This window comes from Oryx dammah, unplaced genomic scaffold (genome assembly GCF_014754425.2).
Source record: "Oryx dammah isolate SB20612 unplaced genomic scaffold, SCBI_Odam_1.1 HiC_scaffold_2, whole genome shotgun sequence".
NCBI classification, from domain to species: domain Eukaryota; kingdom Metazoa; phylum Chordata; class Mammalia; order Artiodactyla; family Bovidae; genus Oryx; species Oryx dammah.
The window spans coordinates 15,183,807-15,203,743 of record NW_024070186.1 but is presented as its reverse complement, the minus strand read 5'-3'; the positions used below and the strand labels follow the sequence as shown (position 1 = coordinate 15,203,743).

The 19,937-nt window shown below is 50.4% G+C and overlaps 1 protein-coding gene across 1 annotated transcript in view; it reads right to left on the bottom strand.

The window, feature by feature from the left end:
- Positions 1-224: 224 nt before the first annotated feature.
- Positions 225-19,937, bottom strand: part of C2CD2 (C2 calcium dependent domain containing 2) — a 63,577-nt gene continuing 43,864 nt past the window's right edge. Inside the window, exons 11-14 of the mRNA XM_040231462.1 lie at positions 18,661-18,774; positions 15,767-15,894; positions 13,219-13,537; positions 225-4,480 (exon numbers count right to left, since the gene is read on the bottom strand). Of these exons, the coding sequence (XP_040087396.1) occupies positions 4,260-4,480; positions 13,219-13,537; positions 15,767-15,894; positions 18,661-18,774 (782 nt within the window). The 3' untranslated portion in view covers positions 225-4,259. The remainder of the gene's footprint in view (positions 4,481-13,218; positions 13,538-15,766; positions 15,895-18,660; positions 18,775-19,937) is intronic.

Below are 19,937 nucleotides of genomic sequence, written 5' to 3'. Positions count from 1 at the left end.
GCGCCCTAAAGTTCACTGGAGACACTTTTGTCCCAGGAAATGACTTTAGCCCCAGGCTTAAAGCAGGTGCTTAGTGACATATGAATCATTTAGGAAGAATGTTAGGACAACTCCTCCTCCAACCACCCGACCAGGGTCATACCTGATGAGAGAAAGACCAGGATTCCCAGACCCTCGGAGAAGCTGAGGGACATGGGGGCAACACAGGACTCAGCAAGGGCAACTCAGTGTTTAGCGTTCTGTGAGCTCGTTTATTTCCTTCCAAGACCATTTGCGTTCCAGCCACATCTTCCCGGAATGAACCCAACCACACAAGGTCAGTACGAGACCGCAGTCTGTTTTTAAAGTGCTACCCAGGAATACAATCACGGTCGGGTAAATTCATCACCACGCTTGGTCATCAAGCCAAACCTCTCCGCATACCTGGAAACCCTTTTGTTTTCTTCTTTAAAAAAAAAAAAAAATTGTAGCTTTGATACAACACTGGGGAGGGGGGACCTATAAGCCTAAATTATAAGTGGCACATTACTGGTCGTTTGGAAGCTGGGGGAATGGGGTTGTGCTGTGCCCAGGCATGTCCAACCCTTTGCAACCCCATGGACTGTAGCCTGCCAAGGCTCCTCTGTCCATGGGATTTCCCAAGCAAGAACACTGGAGTGGGTTGCCATTTCCTCCTCCAGGGTGAATGGGGCAGTTTGTTGCATTTTGACTGCTTCCTCATCTGGAAGGAAGGAATGCCAAAAATAAGAAAAAAGGAGGAAGCAGAGAGGTGTAACCTGAGTTTGCTTCGTAGGACTAGCAGTAATGATGTCCCCGGGCCGCTTGCTTTGGTCATCACGCCTTCACAGGTTTGGGGTGGTGGTGGCAGGACCTGGCAACAGGGTCTAGGCTGGTGCTGAGACCTGTTTTTCATTTGATGGAGTTAAACGTTCTGGCTTCCAACAGCCACCAATTTATATTTCGTTTCAAGACTGAGGGCCATGAGAACATTACTCAGAAAATATTTGAATTGAGTGGCAGCAGTGTAAATTAAATTAACCTTTCCCTTTCTGTTCAAGAAGAAAACGTACAGCATTCTTCTATAGATGTGGCCAGTAAGACCAATCAAACGTCTGGACAGGTACCCAGCTTATGACTGGCTGGCAGCAGCAGGCCGGGTAGTTATCTCTAGAAATCCCGGGATGGTTGTGGACTTAAACTTGAGATCTGATGGAAATAAAGTGCTCGGTCTAAACCTTCTTCCTCACAGCAGGTTTTCAGCCAGAATGATGAGATGGGTACTTCTGTTGATGCTACATGAAATCAGACACACACCTAAAGGTCCATTTCATTCCTCAGGAAATAACACAGGCTCATCCTTAAACAAATCCAATAGAAGTATTGACAACTTATTAAAACAGACATGAGCAGCTGGTTCCAGACATACAGATATACATTAATACTAGTGTTCATGAGAAATTGCTTTCAAAGCACCACTCTGCAAGAAATTTCATCAAAACAATATCAAAAGCCCCCAAACCACTCTCACGTGTGGAAAAGGTACAGGGAATGAATGATTTACAATAAGTAGGTTTTGCATTTGGTGTATAATCTTAATTGATGTTTGGTGTCAATGACATTTAATATAAATACCCTACACTATTAAAAAATACACCTGGATAAACAACTTGGAAATGAAACATTCACAGTATCAATACAGCCCATGTTCTCACGGCACTACCCTGACCCTACCTCTCATTTTTCTTGTCTTATTTCTACGTCAGTGTCCTCTGTCACTTCCGAAAAACCCCTTTGCCGGAGACTAATGTATGTGCATCTGGAGGGTGGGCTCCTGGAGTGACTTAAATGTACAGGTTCTTGATGTGCATCTAATAGACACCAGCAGACACACATGTCGTCAGTATACACTCCCTCGCGCCAACCTGTGTGCTTCTCCCTCCCTCACAGGTTGGATGGAGAGCCCCTGACACTTCCCCAGGACCCTGAAGAGTTATCAGGTCTTGAGAAAGTTGAGAAGCAGAGCCCTGGATGAAGGTATGGAGCAGTGAGCAGGATGCTCATGGGGTTGTTCAGGAATGGGAATGGCTATGACTTCTTTTAGAGCGAGAAAGTTGAAACTAAAATGTTGAGTTCAAATCAAATAAAAAATTGCACTGACAACTCCTGATCAGTGCCTGACATTCTTACACACACAATACCCTCTTAGAATTAATTGTGAAATGTCACAGGTTCTGCCAACCACATGAGAAAGGACAAGAATCCCTCAAGTGAAACAGAACATTAATGAGACCATTGGTCCCAAAAGACTAGTAGTGATTTCTAGTCTGTGGGAACTAACTTGGTATGAACATACTAGATTTTGGAATGCCAGGTGCTAATTTACAGTGATAACAATTGGAGTATAATCTTTAAAAGCATTGTATGCTAAAAAAGTCATTTTACAGTCAGTTGATAATTATTGGGACACCTAAGGATTTTGAATAGTGCATTTTAAAACAAAATTCCTGGTTTTTAAGTTGTTTTGATGTGGACCATTTTTAAAGTCTTTATTGAACCTGTTTCAGTATTGGTTCTGTTGTTTATATTCTAGATTTTGGCCACGAGGCATGTGGGATCTTAGCTCTCTGGCCAGGGATTGAACTCATACCCCCTACACTAGGAGGTAAAGACTTAACCACTGGACCACCAGGGAAGTCCCTATAATAAAATTCTTAATGTTATTTTCTAATCTCATCCTCAAAAAGAAAAAAAGTAGGAAAGAATTCTATACACTTGATTTTTATAAAGGTTTCTGCTCATCCCTGGCTCCCTTACCCATGACGTATATGTTGAAGGAGTCACAAAAGCACCTCTAGATACAACTCACCCAATTTCATATCTGTGACGGAAGCCAGGTGTTCAAAATTGCCTTCGAGTCTCACGAAGAAAAATGGATCTTATGCAAAACCTGTCCTCAGGATGACAGGTGCTCCTTAATAAGCATTTCTCCTAAAAGTGCCTCATCCAGAAGGAGTGAAAACATGTGACTGAATCCCAGGGGATGGACTCATGGATGAGGAACGTGGTTCCCCCCAGGGGAAAGGCGAATTGATGAGGAAGATCCATAGGGTACTAACTTCGTGTGCCAAGCTCACTGTTTTTCCCACTGGAAATTAAAACAAGGGCCTCCCAAGAGCGGCTGAGCACCGTTCACAGTAGCATTCTGAAGAGCTCATAAAAGAAATCTGATGTATGTTTGGCTCATTTGTTATTAAACTTCCATTCCTAAGACTCACACCTGAGACATAAAATGATTTCCTCCTTTGCCCTGATAGTACTTTGTTTCAGCTGTTGGCAATATTTGGCAAAACCTTGAACTAAAGAAAAACCACGTATGTATGGTGAACACAACCTTATGTCTGTGGCTTATTGCTCCTGACTTCATCTGACGGGCTGGCTGCTCTCCTGTGAGAGCAGCGCCCCGGACGTCAGATGGCAGGGAAAACATTCCGTGTGTTGACTGCTCTGTTGGTATTATTATAGCTTCTGACGCTATTCAGAAAAATGTAAAACCACATAAGGATTTACATATCTCCTACTTGCAAATAGGCTCAAAGTAAACTTAGAAAAGTGTTCAGCATAATATGCATAGGATATATTTAGTATTTGCATAATTTTTCAAGTTATATGGCTAATATCAAAGGCAAGTGTCTTCCTACATTTGTCAGTGTTTCCGTTACTGCGGTGATTTCTCTGTTTGCCCGTATCCCTCCTCTCAGTCCTCAGGGGCAGCTGCACTTTTTACTCTGAGTAGCCAATCAGGAGAGTTGACCCATCCATGCCATTCACAGTGACAGCACGGAGGGACCGCCCCCTTTGCTATGTGGTCCAGGCACCAACCAAGGTTAGAGCACGGAGGACCGAGCTCGTTTCCCCAGCTGCCCATCCACAGCCCCTTACAGTGAGTTCCACAGCTCGCACAGGAAGTATCCTCCCACTTAACTTCAATTCTCAGCTGTGAGCACAGACAAACGGTGGAGTCTTCGGGTCCCCTGGCTTCTGGTGGCAAATTGGGCTTTGCAGGTTCTCTTCAGGGAAACCTCCTGGATGGAGACTGTTTTTTTTTTTTTTTCCCCTTTAAAAGACAAAATGGTTGGGAAAACCCCAGCTAGATGGTGGACAGGGCGGCTGTCCAGCAGCTCGCTGGCCCTGTGGCTGTATCCCGGCAGGTGGTGATGGTGGGTCCGCACTTGCAGCTTACCCAGAGAGGGGGCGTCGGCCTACAGGCAGGGGTCCGAGGGGGCGCCATTCAGGGTGCTCTGGCCCCGGTGCCTGGAGAGCAGCTTCTTGTTCAGGATCCGGGAGAGCGTCACCCCCTTCCTCCGCGCCCCATCAGGCTGCTGCAGGAACACAAGGTCGTTGTGCGACTGGCTCAGGCCGGGGTCTTTCTGCTGGTGCCGCCGGCGGAAGAAGAGCTTGGCACCCTTTCTTAAAATTCCTCCTGAAAGAGCAAGGCACAGGGTCAGAGGGCTGTGGCGAGAGGCTGGGACGTGCCCGGGAGGGAAGGAGAGAAGGCAGCTCCAGTGACTAACACAGGCAGCCTGTGACTGCAAGTGCAGAAAGGCAGCTGGGTCAGGCCTGTGCGCAACACAAGAGCTCCCAAGGCGTAGTGAGCAGAGCAGCTTAAAACATGAGAGTAGGGGCAGCCGGCTGGATTGTCCCTTGGAATCCATTCCCAGGGAAGGCACTCACATCCCTGACTTTAAGGGGTCCCCCAGCCCTACCCACTCCTTGTCATGAGGAAGAGTATAAGTAGCAGAGCAGGGCTCTAACGACCCAGAAAGGATGCTCTGATATTAAAACCAAATTAAGGACTCTGACAGAAATGATTTTCACCTTCTTAGGAAAGTTGCTGTTTAGTCCCTGAGTCATGTCCAACTCTTTGCGACCCTGTCGACTGTAGCCCGACAGGCTCCTCTGTCCATGGGATTTCCCGGGCAAGAATACTGGAGTGGGTTGCCATTTCCTTCTCCAAGGGATCTTCCCGACCCAGGGATCAAACCCGCATCTCCTGCACTGGGGCAGGTGGATTCTTTACCGCTGAGCCACCTGGGAAGCCCCTTAGGAAAGTTAACATTTGACTTATTCTTTTGAGGAGGAAGAGCTTTTATAATTCCAGATCCAGTATGTGTCTATCCAGCTAAGTCACATGAAATGTCTGTTACTTGATCACTTTTGATCTACAAAACCTCAATTTTGCTTGTTCCAACCTATGCGGATTTGACGTAAAATGATGGAACATGAAATAGAAAAAATATAGCAGCAGCAATGATTTCAACGGTGATGGTTCCTTAAAGGTTAAAGGCCAGCTACCATAGCAACGGGACAGAGCCCACTAACCTGCTTTCACTTCCACAAACTAGTTTAACATCCTGTGAACAAGGCCCAACAGGGTCCTTTCCAGTCAGGCTGTGAAACCCATGACCGTTTGCATGTAGGAGTTAAGGACTTTGAAAGAGGAATGGCTCGACGTTCCCAGTAAGGAGCTTTATGGCTAATCTGGCAATCATTCTTTTCATGACAGATCCAGCGAGTACTTCAAAAGTTGTAACATATGCAGAAACCATCTGGCTTTATCCAAACGGGAGGCCTGAGAGCAACACTTTGCTCTTCTAGCTGAAACGTACAGCCAATTGTGGAATCTGATCCAGTCTTGTCCACAGACCTTTGCAGGATCAGCACTGACTGTGGGGAAGGGAACAATCCCATGAATTTCAGAGGCCACACCCTCTTAAGGATGGCCGTCCTACTTGCTCTGCCCAGAATAGATGGGTCTCCTCTCCTGACTGGCTGCTCCAAATAAAAAGTGCAGTCACTCCTGTGGACTGAGAGGTGGGACAGAGAAACAGAGAAGCCACAGGGGAACAAAAACACTATGACAAATGTAGGAAGACATCTGCCTTTGATATTAGCCATATAACTTGAAAACTTAGGAGCTTCTGTGCGGAAGCTCAAGAGAAACGGGCTGAATTTCATTGGGTCAAAGCTGCCCCCAAAGACTTGATTTAATTTTCTCTTTGGATACAATCACCTTCCAAGAAGGCTGAATAGGATATACATATATACATCAGTCAGTTCAGTTCAGTCCCTCAGTCGTATCTGACTCTTTGAGACCCCATGGATTGTAGCACGCCAGGCCTCCCTGTCTATCACCAACTCCCAGAGTTTCCTCAAACTCATGTCCATTGAGTTGGTGATGCCATCCAACCATTTCATCCTCTGTGTGTGTATATATATATATATATTTATAGTTATATTTATTCATAATTATATGTATTTTATGTATATATTTACAATTATTATAAATAATATAATTGCAAATATATAAATATCTATATAATTGTAAATATATATATACACAGAGGATGAGAAGGTTGGATGGCATCACCGACTCAATGGACATGAGTTTGAGAAATGGCAATCCACTCCAGTATTCTTGCCTGGAGAATCCCACGGACAGAGGAGCCTGGCAGGCTACAGTCCATGGGTTGCAAGAGTCAGACACGACTTAGTGACTAAACCACCACCACCACCAACGTTGGGAGGTGGTGTGGGGGGCTTGAGGAAGGCTGGAAGGGGGACAAAGCAGAAAGGTGAATGTAAGTCTCAGTGGCTTTACTCCAAGTCAATGGGCCTGACTGGCTGCTCCCTGGACCTCAGAGGTCCATTCCCAGATCCATTCCAATCCCTGGAAGATGCAGCATATCTCAAAAAAACCACCAGGCAGGGTGCGTGATGGCAGGAGTCACCACAACCCACGGGGCCTGACTCTGGAGTCTGGCCAGTGGGGTGGATACAGTGATGCCTGATGGTTAATGACCTAGGGATTCAAATGTCCTGGAGGCTCCCAACCTGGCCAGGTTCCCTTGGGTTGGGGTAGGCGGGGGGTGGGAGGCACTTAGGAGGTGTTTCTGGTCTACAGGTAGCTGCTCTGGGTTAAGCTCACAGTCACTCAGTCATGTCCGACTCTTTGCGACCCCGTGGACCGCAGCACACAGGCTTCAGCTCCTCAAATAGCATGTGAATGTGGGGCTGTCACATCAGAACAGAGGAGAGGGAGGGAGGTCCGAGGGACCCATCTGGTTAATCTACTCTAACCCCGCTTCCCAGTCCCATCTCCCTGGGGTGGAGGGCAGGGAATGGAAGAGTGGGGAGGGGAGCAGACTGGTCTGTCCCCCAGGCCAGCTGCAGACCTAGCGATGTGGAAGCCAGCGGTAAGAGAACCTCCCCTCAAACACTCCATCCACAAAGCCCATTTCACACGTGTCCCTGTGCTGAAATCCCATCCGGGGTTTGGAGCCCGGGTCTGAGGTGTGAGTGGGGGCGGTGTCACGGTTTGCATCTTGTCCATCCAGAATTCTTATGCTGGGGTCCTAAACCCAGGTCCTCAGAATGTGACCTTATTTAGAGAGACGGTCATGACATTGGTGATTCAGTTATAGCAAGGTCATTAGGACAGGTGCTAATCAAGTATGACTAGGCTCCTTATAAAAAGGGGAAGTGTGAACAGAGGCACACTGGGAAACGCCATGTGAAGGTGAAGGCAGAGCTCAAGGTGACGCATCTATGAGCCAAGAGGCAATATGCTATGTTGTTACCAATCCCCCCTACCCCAAAGCTGGGGGAGTGGCTGGGACAGACCCTCCTTCCCAGCCTCAGGAGCAACCAGCCCTGCCCACACCTTGATCTTGGACTTCCAGCCTCTGGAACTCAGAGAAGAAATCTCTGTTGTTTAAAGCACCTCACCTCTGGAGCTCTGTTTCAGCCACCCCCAGGATCTAACAGAGACGAGACAGCAAAGGGGAAGATCTGACTTAGGATGAGGATCCTGAAACGGCAGCCGCGTCCTCCTGTATCCTTGAACCCTGGACACCGGGTGGAAGATCGCGCTGCCCTCCCTGCCAGGCACACGCGCGGTTTCTGGTCCTCATCCTCCACCCTCTGGAGCAGGTGGGCTCTGTTGTTAACTTTGCCTGCTCGGCGTCAGTGCAGAACTGGATGCTGCCATATGTGCTCTGGTGCAGATCAACCCCTAACTTGACACGACTTGCATGGCTTCTCTGGGGACATCAGCTTTTTGGACAGAGGATGGTCTCGTGAGGGGCGAGACTGGGGTTTGCACCTCTACAAGCTGCAGCCCAGGTTACGTTTCCCAGCCACCTCCGAGGGTGCTCTCATCTCTTGCTTACAAATAAGGAAGTAAAGACTCAGAGAGGGACATGCTCTGTCCTGCAAAGCTTGGCTCCTCTGTGCTGCTGAGGATGCATCTGAGCTGGAGGTGGCCGGTGGGCATCTGGAGGGCCGGTCTGCCACGTTGCTGCTGGGGAGTCCTCTGGAGGGTGGAATTGAGCAGTTCTCAGAGGGAGCACAGAGCAGAGCCCTGCTCTTTGGCAGGGACTTGGATAGGCTTCCGGGCATGATGAAAGGCATGCCGGTGGCCTGGGGAGCACAGAATATTCCAGCGCTGTGAGCCCTTCTCCAGGCTCCGCAGTTTAACTCATCACACATGAAAAAGGACCAGTACAAGCTGAGGTTATTCCATGTGACTGCCAGTCTAAACTTGGTCACTCAAGCACAGTGACCTGCAGGGAAAATAACGGGATGGACACAGCCACGGGTGCGCTTGATGGACGCCGATGCAGCCGCAGCACGGTAGGGCGTAGCTCGGGCGGGCAAGTGCACTCTTCTTTGCAGGGAGGCAGGACCATTCAGAGCCACCATGACCAGCACACTGGCACCAGTGTTCTGTGTCAGTTTGCCCAGCGTGCGCAGCGACTCCATCCAGCACTGAGCTGAGTGTTGCTGGGAAGCCCCTGTCCGTGTGGTCCAAGTCTCCCATCTGGGCCTGAGCCCTAGGAGATACCCCAGGTGACGTGCACAGCCTTCATCCAATCAACTGAGAACAAAGAGGAAGGATCCCCGGGCAGAGATTCTGCCTCAAGACTGCGGCATCAGCTCCTGTCTGCCCTGCAGGTTCCAGACTCACCCACACAAACTAGATCCTTGAAACCTAGAACCAATCGATTCTGTTTCCCTGGAGAACCCTGATGACACAAGAACTCTAATTTGGAAGGTCACACTTTCCCCGGGCCCCAGAATCTGTCACTCTTTGCTGATGGGGGAACTCACAGCCATGGGGCAATGGAGTGGGGCTGTTCGGATTTAACAAGCCCACCTCATTCACCTGACGGGCAGGAAGCAAGGCTCAGACCTCACTCCTGATCTTAAAGATGCCTGAAGGTCAAATGTGAAAATGGGTTACATGAAATTTAAGGCAAATAACCAAAATTTTAGATGGCACCAGGAAGAGAGAAAAAAAATCTTTCCCTGGTTCCAGCAAGCTTGCTGCTGCTAAGTCGCTTCAGTTGTTTCTGACTCTGTGCAACCCCATAGACGGCAGCCCACCGGGCTCCCCCGTCCCTGGGATTCTCCAGGCAAGAACAGTGGAGTGGGTTGCCATTTCCTTCTCCAATGCATGAAAGTGAAAAGTGAAAATGAAATCGCTCAGTCGTGTCCGACTCTTCGGGACCCCATGGACTGCAGCCCACCAGGCTCCTCCGTCCATGGGATCTTCCAGGCAAGAGTACTGGAGTGGGGTGCCATTGCCTTCTCCGCCTGCAAGGTTTATATATATATAAGGCTCAAGTATAAACATGTTGTTGTTGTTTAGTTGCTCAGCTGTGTCCAACTCTTTTGTGACCCTATGGACTGTAGCCTGCCAGGCTCCTCTGTTCATGGGGTTTCCCATGCAAGAATACTGGAGTGGGTTGCTATTCCCTTCTCCAAGGGATCTTCCCGACCCAGGGATTGAACCTGGATCTCCTACATTGGCAGGTGTATTGACAGGGGCATTCATTCTTTACCACTGGCACCCCCCCCCCCCCGAGAAACCCCATAAACTCATATATGAAGGAATTAAAAATAATTATTCTATTTAACGTTGCAGATACTCCCCACTTTACTGCTGGTTGTTTCCACAGTTTAACAGACATAAATCGCTCATGGAAAAATGTGTCCCAACATCTTACAGACAGGGGAACGGTGACCAAAAGCAAACTTGTAAGTTGCAGTTTGCTACCCAAAGGCCAGCTTTAGATTTCAAGGGGAACCAGAGACAGCCCATTCATAGGAATGACTATCTTTTAGAACCAAGGACAGTTATGGAAGCCAGTCTGTCTGTATTTCTTGGCGAGGTGGTGTTGTCAGATCAGTTAACACAGTTCTGTCTTTGCCTGAGATGCTGGTCTTCTACCACCTGACCAGGGCACTTTGAAGGAGGAAGGTGGGGAAACTGGCATCCTGGGAAGGTCAAACTGGGAAGGGACGGGAGGAATAAGGAAGTGGGGAGGCTATTTAACTTCCAGCTCAGTTAGGATATCTGCTTTCCTCATAGCAAGACTATTCTTAATTTTAAAAAAAATATATAAAACAAAAATAACTTACTGTGTAGGCAATTAACTCTGGTTGGCATAGCGATCCTCTTAAGTTAAAGGGGATGAGCAGGAGATGGAGAAAAGGAAGAAGTGAAAAGAAAAGTTTGCAACAGCAAAATCAGAATGCAAGACGGTAAGAGTTTGAAGCATTTACATCACACAACATGGGACGTTACTGTGCAGGACGTTGGTTTGTTTCTCTTTGTCTTACTTTTGAATATTTTTCAAAGTCTCCACCAATGCTTTTGTTCTGACTTGTGGTAAAACAGACATAAAATGTACCACCTTGGCCACTTCTAAGTGTGGTTTGTCTTAAGCGCATTCGCAGTGGGTATAAGCACCCCAGGGCTTTGTTAAGCTAAAAATAAAACTAGTTTGAGGAATGCATTTCCTGTCTTGGCTGCATCTTCACAGCAAGTAGATTTCCAATCAGCAGAATTCCAGGGGAATTCTAACAGGCAGGCAGGTCTCGGAAAGCTAACTTCCTCCTATGCCAGGAGACATAGGTGGTTCTTAATCTGAAAACTGGTTTTTAGTTTTAAAAGGAGAGCTGCCTCCTTGTCACCAGTTTTGGTGGAAGACAGCAACTATCTGCACAACATCTAAGAATCAACATCTGCAGAATCATCTAAGGTTCTGACAACAGATCTCTCAGATAACACTGGAATATAAAGCACTTTCCTTAAGTGCTACCAAATGGGTCCCTTTAAAACATCCTGGGTCTGTAAAGCCCTAGGAGTGAGGTGCGTCCTGTGAACCCAGCGCCGCCCACCGGGGCTCAGAGTGCAGGGCCAGCACATCTGTGGGCACCAGGTCCCCAGGAATGAGGGTGTCACCCATCCCGCTGGCCACGGGAGAGAAGCAGGGTGGCCAGGACACAGCAAGGACACACACCGCAGGGAGAGCGCTCCCTGGGAAGACCAGCAGAGGGAAGGAGGGAGGAGGGAACAGCGGGCTCCAAATGCACCTGGGTTGGCGAGGCTCAGCCTTTCAGAATGGACTGAGGGTGGGAGGCAGGGTCAGCTTCTGTGAGAAGAGGAGACGCACCGCTGCTGGTCTGTTGGGCACAGAAGGGGCGCACCCACCTGTTCCCCATGTGTCCACTGCCCAGCGCCCACCTGCCTGCCTTAGGTCCAGGTGAGCCCCCTTGGGCGGCTCTGGCCCCAAGACGCCGGGGGTGGGGGGCGGGGGCTGGTGCATGCCGGGCTGTAGACCAACAACCAGGCCACCTTTTCCACAACAGAAGCCAGGAAGGCACCACAGAGCCAGTGCTCAGGTCACCGCTCCCCACACCACTCCTGGTCACCCGACGGGGGCCCTGGGGATAAGGTCTCAACCCTGGGCAGGGGGTAGATGGAGTCTGATCTTCATCTCAGGGTCTGGAACCACACCCAGGAATCCTCTCCTTTCTCTCCCCTCCTCTTCTCACTTCTGCCTCCTCCCCCATCTGTCCCCGATCTGATCTGTGGCAGTGGGCCAAGGGGGAGAGACAGGAATCGAATGGGGAGGGCTCTCCAGCTCCATCCCAAGGATACCGGGGCTGTCCTGTGCCCCGAGGTGTGATAAGCGGCACCCCTGGCCTCGACCTGGCTGAAGCCAGCAGTGCCACCAACTCCCAGCTATGACAGTTGAAATTCTCCAGCTACATCCGGCGTCCCCTGGGGAGGGGACACGATTGCCCCAAGCAGGAATCACTGCACTGGTCCATGGCACCAAGAACAAAGGAGCAGAAGGCAGAGCCCCTGACCACGGTTCCTGACCCGTGAGATTCCTAATATCTACCCTCGCCAAGGAGCCAGGACAGAGCTGTACCTAGGACTCCCGGATTGGCCCCAGCCCCTGCCTAGGCTCTCCTGTCCCATGCTCTGCACCGGGACCTCCTATAACCGCCTGGCGGTGGGGTTCTCGGGGAGGCGGCCACCTGCAGTAGGTACATCCCCGTGCATGGAGGAGGGAGCCGAGACTCAGCGAGTCTTGAAGCCTCACATCTAGAGCTGGCCGAACCTCTGGGCTAAATTCTCTTGGCAAGTATCTTCAGGTCACCATCGTGCCAAAGCGCTGTCTGGGTTAAACTGCTCACTGAAGAAATATAGATTTAAAGCCCTGTTTAGTGCTAATGTGAAACAGTCGCTTATTCTAATACAATGATTACCTCACCTCCGCACATGTGTTAATTGGCTAATTTTCTAGGGAGCTCTCTCCCCGTGGGTCCTGTCAGGGCTGAATGGGGAGGCCTGGTTTGGTTTCAGTTGGAGGGAAGAGTCTGAGAGGCATGCAAGTGCAGGGGAGCCCATCTGTACAGCTGAGGGGACCCGTCTCGGCCCAGCTGGTCTCCTTGGCTCCATCGTGGTGTGTGGCTCCTGGAGGCCCCTCTCCATGCTCTGGATGGTTCTACTCCCAGGAGGAGGGTGCACAGACAGAGAACAGGGTGCCTCTAGCCAGGAACACCAAGTGGCCCCAAGAACACAGAGAGATGACCTGGCCGCTCACACTCAGAAGGGTCCTGAATGTGCCCCCAGCCCTGCCCATGGGCTCGAAATGGGCTCAAACATTGAGTGCAGGTGTTTTTGTAGGCATGGGGGTGCAAGGGTAGGGTGCCCTTGTAGAGGAGAAGGGAAAGAGAGCAGAGGCTGAGAACTGAATTTCAGTCTGGAAACCGGCAGGAGACCAAAGCCACAGACTAGCAGAGGGGAGTGACGGGGAGCAGGGCCAGGGTGGGCAGGGAGCGGTGGGGAGGGGCGGGTACCTTTATGCTTCTTGGCAGCGGCTGGCTCCAACTCCGACACACTCAGGGAGCTCTCAGACAACTCGTCCCCATCGGGGTCCTGCAGGGCCTGGCCACCCCACGCCCCAGCCGGTGGCTCCTTCTCCAAGTCCCAGGAGTCTAGCTCTATCTCCTGGGTCTCCAGGGCCGGTAGGGTCCCCACTGGGGCCTCCTCCTCAGGTGGGGCAGAGGTCACAGCCGCCTCCGGCTGGTCCTGGGGGGCATCCTCTTGGTGGGCACCATCCATGGAGGCTGCGTAGTCCAGCATAAGGGCTGCGTCACTGTCCTGAGATAGTGAGGTCTGTCCGGGGATGAGAGACAAAGTCAGGGTGAGGAAGATGCCAGGATACTCGGGAGGAGCAGTGAGCTGGAGAAGCCTTGGCAGCCCCACACACACAGCCATGGGGGTGGTTTCAGCGTCCAAAGGTGCCCGGCCCTCCAAGGAGACAGCTAAGGAAGCTGAGAAACAGTGGACACAGGTCTCCCAAGGAGAGGGTCAGCCTGAGGTGCCAGGCTGGGGGAATCTGGGAAAGAGCACCCTGTCTGGGCACAGAGGTGGCACACAGTCTGTTTAGTGACTGCTGACAACTGCCTTTTCTGACCCAAGTCAGAAATGCCCACTGATTCAATCTGGGACAATTTGACCTTCAGTAAAAAATGGGGCTTTCTTGGTGGCTCAGCAGTAAAGAATCCGCCTGCCAGTGCTGGAGATGTGAGTTCAATCCCTGGGTTGCAAACATCCTCTAGAGGAAGAAACGGCAATCCACTCCAGTATTCTTGCCTGGAGAATCCCATGGACAGCGGAGCCTGGTGGGCTACAGTCCAGGGGTCACAAAGAGCTGGACACGACTTAGTGACTAAACAACAACCACAACAAAAATGGTAAGTCAGCTGGACTAAATGATCTAGAATAAAACCTTAGAGAAAGCGCGGAGGAGATGGAGACAGTCACAAGTCTTGTCCTTATTTGTTCTTTTTTTTTTTTTTTTGAAGCCTCTGGTGCCTCAGACGGTAAAGAATCTGCCTGCAAATGCAGGAGACCTGGCTTCTATCCATGGGTCGGGAAGATCCCCTGGAGAAGGGAATGGCTACCCACTCCAGTGTTCTTGCCTGGAGAACCCAGGGACAGAGGACCCTGGCAGGCTACAGTCCATGGGGTCACAGAGGGTCAGATACAACTGAGCGACTAACACTTCCACTCTCATTCTTATTTTTTGGTTTTTAGGTTGGTATAGTTTTGTTTTTGGTCACACCGCTTGGCATGTGGGATCTCAGTTCCCTGACCCGGGGATGGAACCCCTGCCCCCTGCAGTGGAAACTCGGAGTCCTAACCACTGGGCCGCCAGGGAAGTACATTCACTCATTTATTAATCCTAAAGAAAACCCAACTACTGAACTGAGCCGGGTGCTTCCAGAGATGCTATCGCCCCCTCCTGGCTGCTTCTGGAAGTGCGTGCAGGAAACCCAGAGGCATCACCTGGCTCTTGGAAGATGGTTTCCAAGGCCACCCACACCCTGGGTATAACTGCCACATTGGTGACTTGCCCCTAGCACCTCCCAGGACCTGTTATGGCCCCTTTCCCAAGAGCCAGGGGCTCAGTTCTCAGCATGCCCTCTTGGCCACCCTCTTATGCCCTCAAGAAATCAAGCCACCTGCTGTGTCCAAAAATTCATCTTCCTCCTTGTCCCCTTCCAACTACTAAATTTCCCACCTGCCCCTCCATCACTCACATTTTCTTTGCTCATTCTGAAAGGTTAAAAAGAGTAAGGGACTGTCACCTGGGCCCTTGCCCAGAGGGGCTGGCCTCTCCCGTAGCCTGGCCTGCCAGGGGATGTCGACATGGGATGCCTCGAGCCTGCCATCTGCTCTGGACTAAGGTCACAGAGCAGCACAAGGAAGGCATGGGGACGGGGATGTGTTTTAAAACAAGCTTCATTTCTCTGACTGCAGGAGGCATAAACATTCATTGCAAAAGGAAGCGTTTGGAAATGAGTCATGTGTAAAGTGAAAGTTCCCCAAGACGGCTCGGTGATGAGGGTGGAGGTCCTGTCCCGAAGGGGAGCTGACCTCATCTCGGTCTTTCTCTTTCAGTAATTTTTCTTCAAATGATTCACCAAACTCTCAACACCCAAAGCACCCCAGGTCAGAAACCGTCAAGTTCCTTCCTCAACAGGATAAGCTGCGTAAAAAAAATGCCGCAAGTAATCCCTTGTTGGGGGAACACAATCGACATTTCCCGGGTGGCTCAGTGGTAAAGAACCTGCCTGCGACGCAGGAGACCTAAGAGATGCAGGTTTGACCCCTGGATCAGGAAGATCGTCTGGAGGAGGACATGCAACCCACTCGTCTTCCCTGGAGAATCCCAAGGAGAGAGGAGCCTGGCGGGCTACAGTTCATGGGGGTGCAAGGAGTTGGACACGACTGAAGCCACCTAGCAAGCCCGCAGGCAACCTGACATTCCGGGGGGTGGAACTTTCTGGAGTTAAGTGGAGGCGGGGCGGGGCGGGCGTGAGAGGAGGAGAGGCTCACCTTGGAGACCCCGGATATGATGATCGTGCTCTTCTTCCTCGGGGACTTGAGCTTCAACTTCGAGGACTCGCTGAGCTGTCGGATGGCGACTTCAGCCACTGGGTCGGCCCCGTTCAGCACCAGCAGCTCTGCCGGGGGAAGAGCAGGGTCGGGCACATTAGCAAAACCTGGAACTTCGACAGGAACTTCAAAGACTGGGCAACAGATCTGGTCGTTAAGGAGGGGTTGGCAAACATTTTCGGTAAAGGGCCAGAGAGTGACTAGCTTGGGCTTTGTGGGCAGCTGGCCTGTCACCAGTACTCCACACTGTCTCAGAAGTGGGTAAGCAAGACTGGAGGTAAGAGTGCGCACAGGGGACTTCACCCCTGAATGTGGTCCAGTGGATAAGAAGCTGCCTGTCAAGGCAGGGGACATCAGTTTGATCCTTGGTCCGGGAAGATTCCACATGCCTCGGGCCAACTGAGCTTGTGTGCCACAACTATTGAGCCCAGATTCTAGAGCCCGTGTTCTGCAACAAGAGAAGCCACGGCAATAAGAAGCCTGTGCAATGCAACTATAGAAAGCCCGTGCATAGCAACGAAGACCCAGTGTGTCAATAAAATAATAATTTAAAAATTTATAAATAATTTTTTTTACAGTGGGCATGGCAGGTTCTGGGGAAACTTCATGAGCAGCACAGGTAATGTTCCTGGTCTACAGCTGATGCTCTGCGCTTACACACACTCACCAAGGTGTAGGCTTCACATAATGCACCTAAAAAATAATAATAATTTTGTTTATTTATTTTTGGCTTTGCTGCTGCTTGGGCTTTTCTCCAGGTGCAGCAAGTGGGTGCTAGTCTCCAGCACAGGCTCTATAACTGCAGGGCACAGGCTTAGTTGCTCTGCAGCATGTGGGATCTTCCCAGATCAGGGATCGATCCGGCATCTCCTGATTGGCAGGGGGATTCTTTACCACTGAGCCACCAGGGAGGCCCTCACATCGTGCATTTTAATGCATGGAAGTGATGCCTCAGTGGAGGTGATAACTAAGGCATGTAAGGAAACAGAAACCTCGGAGCTTTGGGGAGATGTGAACTCTGAAAGGCAGTGCAGCTACTCCCTGGCCCTCCCAAGAGGTTCGGACACACAAGCTATTGTTCAGGGTGTCAAGGGACCATTCACAGAGGCTGCTCCTCCTGCACCCCGGCCAACATCCAGGGAACACTTAACTCGGACCCAAGCCCTGCAAAGAGCTCAGTGTGTGTTATTTCAGGTAAATACCCCCAAAGTCTCAGCCGGGGGCTGCTTTTTAAGTCTCCATTTGAGGAATGGGGAAGACAGGAGGCAGTCAGGTGGGCAGCAGGGCTGGGACTACCCCGCTCCCCGGCCAGGTCTCTCTCACTCAGAGATGCTGCTGGACCTCACAGGTAATCGCTGCTGTGGGACAATTAAAAGGACATGGGGTGAAGGGGCAGGATGTCAACAGGAACTTTTTCTCAGTTTGGCCTCAGTCAGTGGACCACAGATGCTCCACTTCCATGGCAGTCGTGAAGGACCAAGTGGTGGAGACCTATGTGGCCACTGACTGCCCCCCACCTCCCACCCCAGGGGAAGAGTGGAACATGGTGAGGGCTCCCGGGAGATGGCTGCGCTGTCAGTCCCAAGTCTCAGGACGGGGGTGGCGGCAACCGAGCCCAGAGCTTCCGTCCATCCTCAGAGAGCCCATCCAGGTGTCAACTATGCTTGAGAAAGCTTCCAGGGTCCCTGGCTGCACAGAGCGGGCTGGGGATACCACCCTTAGGCCAGCGGGGGAACCACAGCGGAGACACCCTGCTCAGGGTGAAGGTGCCCCCATGCTACAAGGCAGAGCTGAGCAAGGACTCTCGGGAGCAGCCAAAGGAGGGGTATTGCTTCTGCCGAGGATTCTGCAGTTGTTGTTACGGGGCGGGGGTACCCTGCAGCTCCCATAGAACCAGGGAAACTCCCACGGGGAAGAGGCAGTTTTCCATTCCTGCTAGGCTCTGAGAACACACGGCCATCCCAAGACAGCACCCACCAAAGGAGCACTGCCTGACCCCCCTGCCCACCCCTCCCATCCCATCCGCAACCTTAACAAGGAAAGAAAAACAGGACTTGGTGCCCGGGGCTGGTGGGCGAGCTGGAGAGAGGCTGCCTGCTCCATCCTTCTCAAAGTGCTGGTCACGTGTGATGATCAAAGGGAGGAAACTTAACCCCAGTGGCAGTGATACAAGCGACCAGGAAGTGAGCACCTGCATCCCGAGTTCTGGGGACACTAACCCAGTTACAGGGGCTTCCCAGGTGGCGTCAGTGATAAAGAACCCGCCTGCCAACGCAGGCGATGTAAGAGACCCACGTTCCATCCCTGGTCGGGAAGATCCCCTGGAGGAGGGCATGGCGACCCACTCCAGTATTCTTGTCTGGAGAATCCCCATGGACAGAGGAGCATGGTGGGCTACAGTCCAAGGGGTTGCAAAGAGTCGGACAGGACTGAGTGACTTACGCCACCTTATTACAGAGGTTTCCAGAGACAAAAAATAAAGAAGTCTTTACAGTTACATCCCTGAATCCTGCTTATTTTATGATATCCAGGTAACTGGCACATTGAACAAGAGGAAAAATAACAGTCATAAATTTTTCGTAGTGAGGCATGAGCTGGATTTTCTGGTTCTTCTGTCCAAGCTCCCTAAAACTTAGGGCAGGGATGCCAATGGCACTCTCAATCTTCCACTGACTTCCACCCCCCTCGTGCTCTTCTGGCTCCTCATTTATCCTTGAGAAAAAACAACTCTTCCCCAAACTCTAACAAGGAAATGCGTCTTCTCACCAGATGAGAGCTCGCAAGCAGAGCCTGAAGGAGCCGATTGGGGACCATCTCAAGTGGTCTCACGTTACCTGTGTCTGAGGAAGAGAATGTTTTGCTGACGGGGGCACCGTGGCAGGAGATGGCCTGGACCGAGATGTCCTTCTCAATGACCTTCACCTTGACAGGTGTCCTCAGGGGAGACTCTGCCGGGAGAAATCCTGGTTATAGCGGCCCTTCGAAAGCTGTCCGACTCTGCAGTCACCAGAAAGTGAAATCATATCTCATTTCAGCTCTACTTCAAGCAGCCTGCGGGGCTTCCCTGGTGGTCCAGCGGCTAAGGCTCTACACTCCCAAAGCAGGAGGCCCTGGATCGAGCCTTGGTTAGGGAACTAGATGCCACATGCCGCAACAAAAGATTCCCCATGCCACAACTAAGACCCAGCACAGCCAAAGAAGTAAATATAACTAACTGTAACAACTTAGAGGGGTGGGATGGGGAGGGAGGTGGGAGGGAGGTTCAAGAGCAAGGGGACATGTGTATATCTATGGCTGATTCATGTTGATGTTTGGCAGAAACCAACACAATTCTGTAAAGCAATTACCCTTCAATTAAAAAATAAATAAAATTTTAAAATGTATTACTAACCAAATATTCATGCAGCTGGAAAAGGTAAGAGGAAAACCTTAAAATATTTTTAACACACTCTCTTATTCTTTTTGTGGGGGAGGGGAGGAATGCCCCCAAAGGGGCATTGGAAACCTAGGTTTAAATTTTAGAAACCTTTGAATTAAGCCAGAATTTCACTTTCTGATTTTCACTCAAGAACTGAGCCAAGTGATTTATTCTCGCATGATAATACTTTTGTATAGGCAGGAACACAGTACAAATTAAAAAGTAATGATAAATCATACACTTCTACAGAAGTTGTCTCCAAGGCAGTGGATGTGGGGACAGGTACAGAATTTGGCTAGATCCGAAACCACTATGCGTCAAGCCTCTGAATGAATGATTTTTAACATGAGACTACACACTGGCCACTCACATCTAAAGTTTTAAGATAAAGTGCTGCCCCATGTAAATGTCACATTTTAATTTAATGAGATATTTCATCTAGTATCTTGACTTTGGTATCAGAATACACTGCAGGGTCGAACCTTGCTTTGTCTTGTCCTGCATCTGAAACGATAGAAAGATAATTGTCTTTAAAAAAAAAAAAAAGCTATGCAAAAGCCTTGCCAATTATCATTCTTCCTGTGCCAGGAGATTTTTCTTACGAATAATCCTGCAGCCTGCAGTGCTCTGCAGTTTATAGATGCAAGACATTTACCGGGGAAGCGTGACTGCAGACTTTCTGTGGGGAGGAGT